Source organism: Schistosoma haematobium (genome assembly GCF_000699445.3).
Source record: "Schistosoma haematobium chromosome Unknown HiC_scaffold_83, whole genome shotgun sequence".
Lineage (NCBI taxonomy): Eukaryota > Metazoa > Platyhelminthes > Trematoda > Strigeidida > Schistosomatidae > Schistosoma > Schistosoma haematobium.
In genome coordinates, this window is record NW_026137016.1 from 9,422 (window position 1) to 22,000 (window position 12,579).

Sequence of the window (12,579 nt, forward strand, 5' to 3'; positions counted from 1 at the left end):
TTTGTCTGTAACATATAATAGACGACTGTCTTGAAAGTTGTGGTCTGTGAGTGCAGTCGTCATTAACCTACGGACTTGACGTTCCTTTTTCTGTGTGCTTGCAAAGTTACAAGGCGGAGTACATTTTCTAGTTTGTTTGCCATATGTTCTATGGTACCAACAAATGTTGTGTCTAGTAGTGCTTGGACTACGTCGTCTACGGCTTGTGGATGTTCCTCTACGCTTGCTGTGGGAGGCATTCAATAATTGGATCTGAGCTATCTGTTTCGTAAGGGTATCAACTGATCGTCGTAACTCGGCGATCTCGTCAGCTGAGCTTGATTGGATTTGAGATACAAGGTGAGTCTTGGACCGTTCGTAAATTCTGTCGGCTATGTCTGCTAGTCTATCAAAATCAACGTCTTCGTCTCCAATTGCTAGTATCTGTTGAATGTTTTGAGGGAGACGTCTGAGCCACAATTGATATAGTAGACGTCTGTCTACTGTACGATTTCCTAATAAGTTTGTCATGTGGCGTTTTAACTGTGACGGTGTATTGTCACCTAGCTCCACGTTGGCTAAAAGTTGATCAATTGTCTGTTGGTCGGTGAGAGATGTGACACGAATGACCTCTCTTTTAGACAATCGAATGGTGAGTCAGGATCCGGCTTAAAAATGACATCCGGCACTTGTTCAATGACGTCATCTGGCAGCAGTGAATTTGCATAACTAAATTTCGTACTCTGGTTTGTGATTTTGTTTGCTACAAAAAAGCTTTCTAAGCGAGCAAACCAGAGTTCAGCCTTTCGTGGATTAAAAATGGGTAAAGGTACAGAGATGGCACCCACGGAAATAGATTTAGATGAAAGACTTAGCGAATTATCAAGTGCCATGATACGAAGAAGCAATAGTAATAATAAGCCGAGGATTGTAATATACAATATGAAGAGAAATCAAAAATAACAACAAGAAATATATATAAGACTCACCAAAAAGAAAAACTGTCACTTTTGGTTTAAATATGCGAATATACAGCAATAGTTCCAAAGGAACAATGTTATCGATGGATTTATTATGACTGTTAATGAATTGTTAATAATTGTAATAGTAATTCCAATGTGAAGTTCTTTAAGATACGCTTGGAGAGTATGCAGCAGAATTTGTAGAGAAATGGTGTGTGTTCTAAAAGCGGTTCACCAAAATGTTGAGGATGATGTCCTCAATATCTGACTCCAAATAATAATATCCCGTAACTGAGTATTTTAGGTAGGCTTAATCTCCTAGTAGAATTGCGAATTTACTCGAGATTATTAAAAAGCCTGAACACCAGTTATAGAGATAGTTTATTGATAATGAATAATAATAATCCACAAGCGTACGGTGAGCAAGCACACGATGAAACAGAGAGAGTGTGTGAGTCTATTAAAAATCCATATATATTTGAGAGTTAATCGGGTGTGGATAGATTATCGATTATCTGAACATTGAGACCAATAGGAAGATAGCTTAAGCGTTAATGAACAGACATACTTTCGATCATACACACCGAAATTAACATAGTGAATTGAGTCTGAGTTACAATGACTAGATAAATGATACAGTAGTCAAATGGGCTTGCCACAACCTCGTTGAAGTCAGCTGCTTTGTTTTTGAATGCGATAGTGGAAATAATAACCCTTTGTGAAATTCATTCGTGCATATATATTTATATACTTAATCTATTTGCATTACTTCAGAGAAAGTCGTCGTCATCAAATTTGTGTCTGAGATATATAATGGTAATCATATTATGTATAGATTTTGTAATATATTTATTCAGTTATTTTAATTACATTCGATTTATTCGTTTAAACTATTCTCTTCTGTATACTGAAATGAGGAAATCATACTATCTCTTAATAGAAGTAAACCATCGTTTGTTAACTTCAGTAAAAACAGCGAAACATTCAAATCGGTTATTGTAAATAAAAAGGAATATGGATTCTAAGTGCATATACCACTTAACTATAGATATATCAAACCATGAATTTGGAAGTGGGATTTGACGAAAATGAAGTAAACAAGAACACGAATGGGGACAATCGAATGGATTTAATACAAACTTAGAGAGGATCTCACTTAAGTTTGAGAACTATGTAGTAAATCGTTAATTTGCAAAATATCAGTCAATCGTCTCAAACTTCACTGTTCCTCTCGCAAATATCAGTCTATTGTCTCAGATTTCATTATTCATGCATTTTCATATCAACTGTGTTCCGCTTCCGTTCTTTCCTTATCGATCTTCTGCTGAAATACGTTCAATGCCTGATTACTGTTATATACCACTTATATGGATATAAGTAACCCACATCACAAAAACACTATTTTTATAAGGAAACATGTTTGCATCAAAAAATCATTAATGTATACAGTATTTATGTTCATTATATTAACAAAGTTAGTTAAACGATTGGAAAATGTATATATTTATATAATGAGACCTTTTAACTGCTCTATGTGACAAAGCAATACATCATAGTTCATACTACAATGCCCGAATAATCTTGTACGGTGATAAATGATTCACAATTGATTGATCACTGGGTGGTGATCAATGTCATGTGTGTCAAGTCCTTCTTAGTGCAGATTGAATGCTATCATTCAAGTTGCAATGTGGCCACCAGTCTAGGTCACTCAACACTGCGTGCACTATGTTGAGATAAGATGGTGGTTGGAGTTTCGGGCTACTTGGCACTCGTTAGCAAGGTGTAACTGTAATCTTGAGGGAACTGATGCTCCCTGACAGATTTGATCCCGTGTCACCCAGCTTCATAGTCAGAGACGTTACCACTGATAACTGATTATTTCACGAATATGTATGAAATATATTCAGCGAATGATAATATAACTTCAACTAATATATTCCTTACAAAGTCTGATAGGCTTTGGTTTTAATTGATAAACTAATACGTAATACAAATTGTTGGACTACGTATATTACTAACATAATAAGTGGAACATACCACAGAAAATGTTATGACATATAATCATTTCATAAACAATCTATAGAGTATTACATTCAACATAATCACATAATCATAAATTTTCATACTCATAACATAAACCTTTAGTAATTTGCTTGTATACATTACAGTTAAAGCGAATTGTTATATTTATCGAAATGGGAAGATATCTTTTTACTACGAGAAGGTCAGTTTAATAATTGAATAAGCCATGAAGTTAATTCAAGTACATCAGTTTATCTCAATGTCTTTTGTATTACAAATTGTTATCCTTATCAAAATACATTACATATGATTTGAGTACATCATCAATTCTATAGTAAATAAACACTTTCAGTGACATACGATTTCCAATACAACACACTCAAGTAAACTAATGGTAGATTTAAACAATAACATATAGAAATAAAGAGAAAATCGCCTTATACTAATTTGTAGTATTCTGTTATCTCTAGAAGCAAAGATGTGATGCTACAAGTTGTGAATCAGTGAACGTTTAATAGTTATTATGAAACACTGATGCAGGATGTCAGATGTGTTCCTCCTTATATGAACCAGGCATTATTCTTCTGTTAAAAGTTTTCGAGCTATTCATTGATCAAAATGTCAACTACGTTTCAATGCATAATTAGTTAAACATAGTTGATTAGGTTGTTTTCCGTTCAAAACACCATCTCCATTTCCTAACTAGATAGCTTTTATAAGTTAAGTAATTTCATTTATATCTCGCTGAATCTTTAGTTGATGTTTCTGTTTGAAATGAAAAGGTAATTTCAATACTCTGTGAGTAGAACTAACTTCAATATATAAGATTGTATGTCTGCAGTCTCTAACACAAATTTCCACAATTCCTTTTCAGATACCTGATAACATTAAAGAAATTTTGTTATGGCCGATGATGAACAATGGATTATGGTGCAGTCATTCCAGTAAGGAACATTCAGACTAGCTAAAGAAGATTTGTGATAACTGATAACAGAGTCTATTTTCTTGATCTATGGATGAGTGAGTTCGTACGAAATTCAACGAGCCATATCTCCAAACAACCGTGAAATGATGTGGCTTATTCATAATCAACATCCAAGTACCACGACACTTTGTTTATTCGACTGATGACAGCACAAAATGGGACAACTTAAATTGAGTAGATCAAACTGGACGATAGTATGTGATTGATCCGATGATCGTCAACATTTTGTTTGAAAAAAGACGATTTGGGCTATTCTGACGATATCAACTCTGTATCGATTCGCTTTTCTTCGTTAGATTATGTTGTCATGTATTGTCATCAGAGAGTTTCACATTCTCTCGTCTGAGTCCTTCACGAAACAAGTCTCCCAGTTTATGCTCAACCAAAGAGAATAAGATAATCGACATCGTGTAGATAACTGCAGTGCAAATGGGTGAATGAGTACATACATAAGTCATGAGCACACATCTTTATACTTATACATTATTGATTTAGTCCAGATCAGAACAAATAAGAAAAATTTTTGAAAATGTGAATATTCCATTCACTTATGGTAGCCCGGCAGCCACCTGCATATCTCTCTTACATTTGATTTGATCGTCACGGCCATGTCAGATAGACAGTCGGACATAATATTCACTATTCAAGATATTTATTTTTCTATTTCACAACTCAGTATAATCTCAGCCAGACTACCTATCTATGCTAAGAGATACTTGTCTTACGAAACGGAATTCTGGCACTAGTGTTGGAGAATATATAGTAGTCAGATAATGCTGATTTAACTGTGTCTTGTTTAAACCCCGAACTCTATCCATGAAAATCTTTTTCTACAGCATGTTTAGATAGCGAGTAGTGTTTCATCAATTATGTGTTAGACATACGATTTAGAAATGTAAGTTCTCGTCAAAAATGTATTGTTGAATCCGCATACTTGAAACATTAATAAAGACGATTATTGATATAAAATGTGAATTTATCTGTAATGATTTGAACATGATTGCATTAATATCTCACTTACAGAAATCAAAAATTTAACAGAACTTTTTTTCATAATTACTAGCGCACCCTACTCCTATAAAAAAAGAATACAGCGCCATATTAACTCATGAGTCCTTAATCGAAGATGGCACATTAGTGGAGTTCGAACCTATGTCAGGTGAGTTTGATATCATGATATAATCGATCCTCAGTCACACTAACCTCTTTCATATAAGACTCATTTGATTTATGTAGTTATGTCAGATGACTAAATGGCATCCATTCTTTTGGTTTAGTAGCAGTATTATTTCTTCTCATTCTAGGATATTTAAAATCATTTTGTGATGTCCTGCATAGTTGTTGAATGGTCCACTTCGATATGATTTACTTCATCGGAATCTTACAAAACGGTGGATAAATTAATTAACTAGCAGCTAGTCGATAATTTTACGAAAATGACCAATTCTGTTCAATTTTCACTGATTTTGTGTAGTATTGAATTTCCATGAGGTGTTGTGATCACAGAAGCATTCGATGTATTTCATAGTACCTTGGATCACAGACTGGACTCTAAAAACCTGTACTTTATCATATAGATAGAAGCCAATCATACTGAAGGAAATATCATACATCAAATTCGATAGATATTTACATGATGTCAATATACTTGAAGAAACTAGTGTACCAAAGTAAAATGTAGTTAATGATGAGCATATGAATTGAGAAACTGAGAATACCATCCCATTCACAAGGTAGTTACACGAATTTCGAAATTTCTATAATAATTACTTGGCATCAGAGTAAATGACATGCTCATTTATTGACAGCATGTTTGTTGAGATGCTCTTGAACCCTATGTGGATAAAATATCCCATAAGGACTATAGTGTGTCATTTCTTTATCCAATCTGGTATGTGAAGTGACTACTCAAAAAACCTAGAATATGCTCATTGGGAATCATACAGAAACAACTTCAAGCGAAAGTCGATATCACTTGAAATGCACTGTTATATCACTAATATTTTGCGATTTGACTCCAAGTAGATCGTATGAATGATTGTTATTGAAATATATATGTCGCCTATCCTCGTATATAATCATCGACTTAAATCGCGTTAGTCAATAACGGAATTGAATAATTCAAATACGAGAATAAATTTCGAATACGTATATTCCATACAATCTTTGATCCAGATAAAATATCGGAGAAGCAAATGGAATAGAGCGAAGCAAAACAACGCTCAATGGAGATGGCGGATAAGCTAACTCCATGTAGTCAATCGTTAATCAATATTTGTAGTCACACAAAAATAAGTTAAAGACATGTAATGTGAATAGGATAAGAAGGGCACACACGTATGCGGTCATACAAAAACGGTCAAGGTTGATAAGCGAATAATTAACAAGGTCAAAATGTGACTCAAGTAGAATGTATAGATTGGCCTGTCCGAAAGCTAGAATAAGATATATGGGCTTAACATAATAAGCCACACTACAGAATGTCTTGATAATTCAATCACATACTTACCATCAAAACGGGGAAATGTGAAATCGAGATTTTAACCATGGTATGATATGTTTCCTCTAGTTAAATCTGAAGTAGCAATAATGCATTAAATTTGGATGATTATTAAAAGTCAAACACTCGGTTGTCAAATGCATTAAGGATGTTCGACATTCAACGTAATGTTGTTTGTTTAAGTTATATTCACACTAATTATGGAGTTATTATATGGCTACAAATTCGCAGTATGACATTAACCTCACACGAATCTAGTATTCTTAAACAAACCGATGAATGTGATTTCCTAAACTTTTGAAACAAACAATAACTCTTTATATCACAGCTTACCAACATCATCAACTGTAAATAATGTTTGCCAACATTAATAACAGCATGTATCTTCGAAGTACTAATAAACTTTTGCAAAGGCTTCACAACTGATGAAACTTAATGCACACCTTTCTTATATCATATACTGAGTTGAAGTCGAAGACAAATGATAACTCCAAATGAATTGACTGACATAAGCTATTGTGAAGTCTGAGTAATTTTAAAAGATAAAGAATAAACTGAGTACAACAAATAAATCGGGGTCACATTTTTTGTTTAAATTCACCATAACGTACAAAATTTGGTTCTTGTCACAAAAATTCTAACACACTCATCTCATTTTATTTGCAGACGTTTGCGACATACAAAATACTAAAGATTTATGCATAAATACAAATAGAGCTGAATCTCAGTGTTACTGGTGTTCAATGATTGAAAAATGCAGTAATGGCCGTGATTATCATGCAGATATATGGATGAAGAACGGTTGCGATGCAAATGTAGGTGGTTTTGAATCATGAAAGTATGGCTTAGATAATTATAAGTTAAATAATGAAAATGGACACTGCAAATCGAAAATTTGATTTATACGAATAGAAATTGACAGGCGCTTATATGGAAGCGATGAAATGAAAGTGTTGTATTGGTTGTCATTATTCAATCAAACACGAGTGTAGTCTCATTCATGAAAACACTGAACAACACTGAATAATTGAATCGATGTTCCGTTCAATATGGGTTTTGTAAGGTAGTTGAATTCTTGTGCATTGTTGATGCACTCAACGACCAACTTGTAGTCAATGTAATGAATGATTGTTTGGTATGGTGATCACCATGTGAATGTGTAATTTACGTTACATTTTACAGGATTCTGTTCGTCTACTGATACTCACAGCAATGTCGAATGAACAAACAATTCATTGTACACATTTGACATTTCATATTGCATTCATTGTATCATTTTTCAGAATATTTCTCAACCTCAACGTTCGCAAAATTTAACACCAAAGGGAATGAGAGAATCTGCTGTACAAACCACGAATGAGAATAATGTAAGTAGTTTTCAGTTTGACACTTTGTTTCTAATGTTAATTTGTTTCAGACTGCCAATTTTCACATTCGATGAAACATTTATTGCCACTTGTATTTGTTGACAGGCGTTTGTTTGGAAGCGATGAAACGAAAGTGTTGTATTCGTTTCGATTATCTAATCAAATACGAGTGTAATCTCATATATGACAACACTGAACAAATAGCAGCAGGCAGTGAAACATGACTTGCATGATCCGAAATATCTGAGTTGATCACTTGATTGATTGTGCAGCCATTCGCAAGCGATGTGCATACCTTGGCTCTCACATGTGTACATCAGCCACAGGGAGTATTGTGAACAATGATGAGTTTTGAAAAGTGTCGAAATGTTGCGTTTAAGTGGTGATCGTGGAGTCTGGGGAAATTGTGAAGCGTGTTTGTGAAATCGGTGAGGTCCAGTAATTTTACGATGATGATTTTCACGACCGCATCTAATCAGTCTATGTTGGCACATATACTCACTAGGAATTGATCATCGCTTCACTTACTCGCATTCCACAAATCTAGATGTTGGCGAACAGGGGAATGGACGTTCCATTCAATATGAGACTTGTAAGTTAGTTCAGTTCGTGTGCATTGTTGATGCACTCAACGACCAACTTGTAGTCGATGTAATGAATGATTGTTTTGTATGGTGATCACCATGTGAATGTGTAATTTCCGTTACATTTTACAGGATTCTGTTCGTTTACTGATACTCACAGCAATGTCGAATGAACAAACAGTTCATTGTACACATTTGATATTTCACATTGCATGTATTGTTTCATTTTTCAGAACAATTCTCAGAATCAATGTATGCGAAATTCAACATCAAAGGGTTTGAGAGAATCTGTTCTACGAAACACGACTGAGAACAATGTAAGTAGTTTTCAATTTGACACTTTGTTTGCAATACTTCATAGTTTCACGTTGCCAATTTACACACTCGATGAGACATTTATTGCCACGTGTATTTATTGACGTGCATTTAATTAGAATCGAATAAATGAAAGCGTTTTATTTGTTGTGATTATTCAATCAAACACGAGTGTAGTCTCATTCATGAAAACACTGAACAACACTGAATAATTGAATTGATGTTCCGTTCAATATGGGTTTTGTAAGGTAGTTGAATTCTTGTGCATTGTTGATGCACTCAACGACCAACTTGTAGTCAATGTAATGAATGATTGTTTGGTATGGTGATCATCATATGAATGTGTAATCTCTGTGATATTTTACCGAGCTCTGACAGTTTACATGCATTCACACGGTTTTAGTGTTTCTATTTTATTCCTTAACAACAATACACTTTTCACACTGATTGCTTTTTTCTCATTTTAGATTTCTTTTTCAATTCCGCCCAATTTTTCTGAAGGAAAACAAATTTCCAATTCGTATACATACTTGTTTTTTGTGATACCACTTTTAATTCTGTTCATTATATTTAGTATTTATTTTGTTAGATTAATTCTAATCCGGTTACGATTATTAAAGGTACGTATTTAACATACGATTTCATTTTTATTACTGTTTGAGCATTTATGTTAACTTTAAGTTTCAGTTATTATGATTTCTAAACAACACTCAATATTTACAAACATATGAAGATCATGTGTGAACAAACAACAGTTGATGCCAATTGTGACAGTCTTCATATATTCCGTAGCGCTTATTTGCACAGTAGAATAATATTATCTATTCTTATGTTGGAATTAGACAACTGAACTTTTTAAGTTTTACATGTAACTACAAATGACTGCTAAGTGAATGAGTTGCATTTGTTTGCCTACTGAAGCGGGTGTAATCAGTAATGCTAGCCTAAATATTGTGTCTATATAGTTACGTAGTTAGACCATTTGATTTTTAGAATATTTATGTGTTGTCAACAGCTTTGTGAGAGAAATATTGACCAAGAGTAGTAGAAAATATAACAGTAAATCAGTACAATTTTCCGTTGTATTTTTTTTATACAAGCACAATTTAATTCAATTCAATCATTGGAACGTATTAGTCTTAGTGAAAACTTTGATCATAATGACCTTTTTCTGTTGTGAGAAGACAAAAATTCAGTTTATTGTGAAGGAATTTTGGCACAAAGGATTTGCGGTTCAAAATCTTTCATTTTCTCTGTTATTGGATTACCTGGCCAAAAAACACTCTTAGAATATTTATTTAATAGTAACTATCCAAATTAAACTTTAGATCTTCACATCGTTTGCTATTTATCAATGAGCACAACTACGAGATGAATAATAATAAGATTTTCAATAGTTGAAATCATGAGTCAATCGAAGCTAAACCAACATGGAAAACATGGAGGCACTGGATGGCCGTTTTGTCCCAGTATGCGACTTCTCAGCAGTGCGCATCCACGATCATACCCCCTGCGAGATTCGAACCCCAGGACCTATCACTCTCGCGCGCGAGCGCTCAAACATTAGACCACTGGACCGACATCCAACGGTGTTAATGTCTAACTTCAACAGATCCACGGAATTGCGCATTGCCGAGGAGTCCCATACTGGGACGAAACGGCCGCCCAGTGCTTCCAGGTTTTCCATGGTTGTCTAGCTTCAATTGATTCATGATTTCAACTATTGAAATTACTAAACTCCCCACAAAACCCCTTCTGATAATAATAATAATAACTGCCTTTATTTTAGTGTAACTGTGTTTCCTTGTTTGTTTTTTAGGTAACATATGATTTAGATGCTTAAAGGAACAAAATGTATGATACTACATTTAAAATTACAATTGAAATTAAATAAATTTTCTCTCGCAACGAAATGCTCATAGTCAATACAAAACATGAGTATTCGAATACTCAGTATGTAAATTCAACATTCATAATTTCCATATATTCCATATTAGTTTTCTTTTTAACTCAATATTGAACAGAAATGTAACAGCTAATTTTCAATAGTTATCATTTCGTCTGAATTCCTTCCCATTTTTTTACTACATTTTCAATAAAACTTCCGAATAAACAATTGTATTTTATGTCTCATATTGATCGGTGACAATGTAGTTGTTTATTCTTATATTTTATAATAAGATTTATATTCCCTTGTTTGTTCTACATTTTTTTTGGCTTTTTGAAAGAAACCATATGTTATGCTCCCTTAGTGTCTATTATTTGCTTTAGTAATTATCTACAAACAAATGAATGATGGTTAGAATATCTGAAACAATGTTTTTAATATAAAAAAATAACAACTTATTTAGATTCACTTGGTGTTGTTTTAATAGTATCTTTCAATTGTTGTTGTATTTAAAACTGCAACTGATCAGTCTCATGTCGGTATATATGTGTATTCTGAGCAGATTGACTCGATACAGCCTTAAGTCACAAACTTTTTAGGCAAAGATAGATAGTGGCTAACAGTAGAATCCAGGACGCATGTTTCGTCCTATTTGGAACTCGTCAGTTGGATGTACCTGTATCGCAGAGTGATGCTCACTTCGGGACTCAAAGCCAGTATCGTTCGCTTGAAACGCCATCACGATAGTCACTTAGCTACTGATTTCTGATTGCCACCTGATTGTGCAATGGGGTGAAGTTTAAATTCAATTGGTATTGTTTTACTTGTATCTTCCGATCGTTATTTAGGACTGCAATTGATCAGTCTCATGTTGGCATACGTGCATCCTGTTCAGATGGCCTCGATATAGCCTTAAGTCATAAGCATTTTAAGCAAAGACGGAAAGTGGCTAGCAATGGAATCCAGAACGCGCATCCTAAATAAACAATACTGTCACTAAATATGATTGACAAATGATCACAATGTTGAGTTTTGCCTGGAACTATTGTTTCTAGGTCACTGGCTACCATACAGGCTCACGCTGATTTAAACACGTAAATCTAAGTAAGATAGGTTCGTTACGAAATTGCAATATCTGACAATCATACTGACTAAAAAATATAATCTGAAGAATATAAAGTAAATGTTTGGATGGTGCTGGAAGTTAAAACGAATTGTAAATTCATTGAATAGTTATACTTTTAGAAAATCAAAATGCTTTGGATTATACATGTTTTAATATTTCTCAGAAGATATCTTGATCTTTTGGTTTCAAAAATATAGAGCTAGTGGCCTGTTCCACTGACTGATCAAACCCTTTAAGAACACGAGTTTTTTGTAAGTCTGTCATATATATATCGAAATCACCTGTCTTGATAAGCTGTCAAAGTATGCAGAGACTATCAGTAAAAAGATTATTATAGTTTTTGATAACAAAAACCGACCTACGTTATACACACATAGACACCTAAAATCACTTGATTTGTTTCGTCCCGTATGGAAGGTCTCATCAGTGAGGTTCCCAAATCCCGACGCATATGATCAGATGCAGCACCTTATGTCTAGTGCACTGCTGTCTAGCCCTTAGATCACTGAGGTGAAATCAAACAGTGTATATGTCTAACTTCAACCTTATGGCGTCACCAACTTTGATCGTATTTAATGAGTAGCTGTCTAATACACGCACCTGTTCAACTCAACTGGCAATGACTTTAGTGTTATCTGGTTTCAAATGATTATCTAACTTGGAGCGGTTCACGAAAAAAATTAGCTGGGAAAACGATTCACCCAGGTAGTCTGTCAGCCAAATTCGTACAGTACATCGTTGAATAGCCCTACCAACAACTTCAGCACTCAGTTATACTCAGTGTACATGAAACTATGATACTTCTAATTACACAATCGAAATAGTCAAGGTTAACTGATAGCATGTAA

The 12,579-nt window shown here is 34.1% G+C and overlaps 1 protein-coding gene across 1 annotated transcript; it reads left to right on the plus strand.

Moving 5' to 3' along the window:
• The first annotated feature begins 652 nt into the window (after positions 1 to 652).
• On the plus strand, positions 653 to 10,787 carry MS3_00000809 (uncharacterized protein). Its single transcript, XM_051208431.1, has 7 exons — positions 653 to 3,910; positions 5,015 to 5,110; positions 7,118 to 7,266; positions 7,735 to 7,818; positions 8,636 to 8,719; positions 9,185 to 9,337; positions 10,537 to 10,787. The coding sequence occupies exons 1-7, from the start codon at positions 3,877 to 3,879 to the stop codon at positions 10,558 to 10,560; spliced, it is 624 nt and encodes a 207-aa protein (XP_051064133.1). The 5' UTR covers positions 653 to 3,876; the 3' UTR covers positions 10,561 to 10,787.
• Positions 10,788 to 12,579: the final 1,792 nt, after the last annotated feature.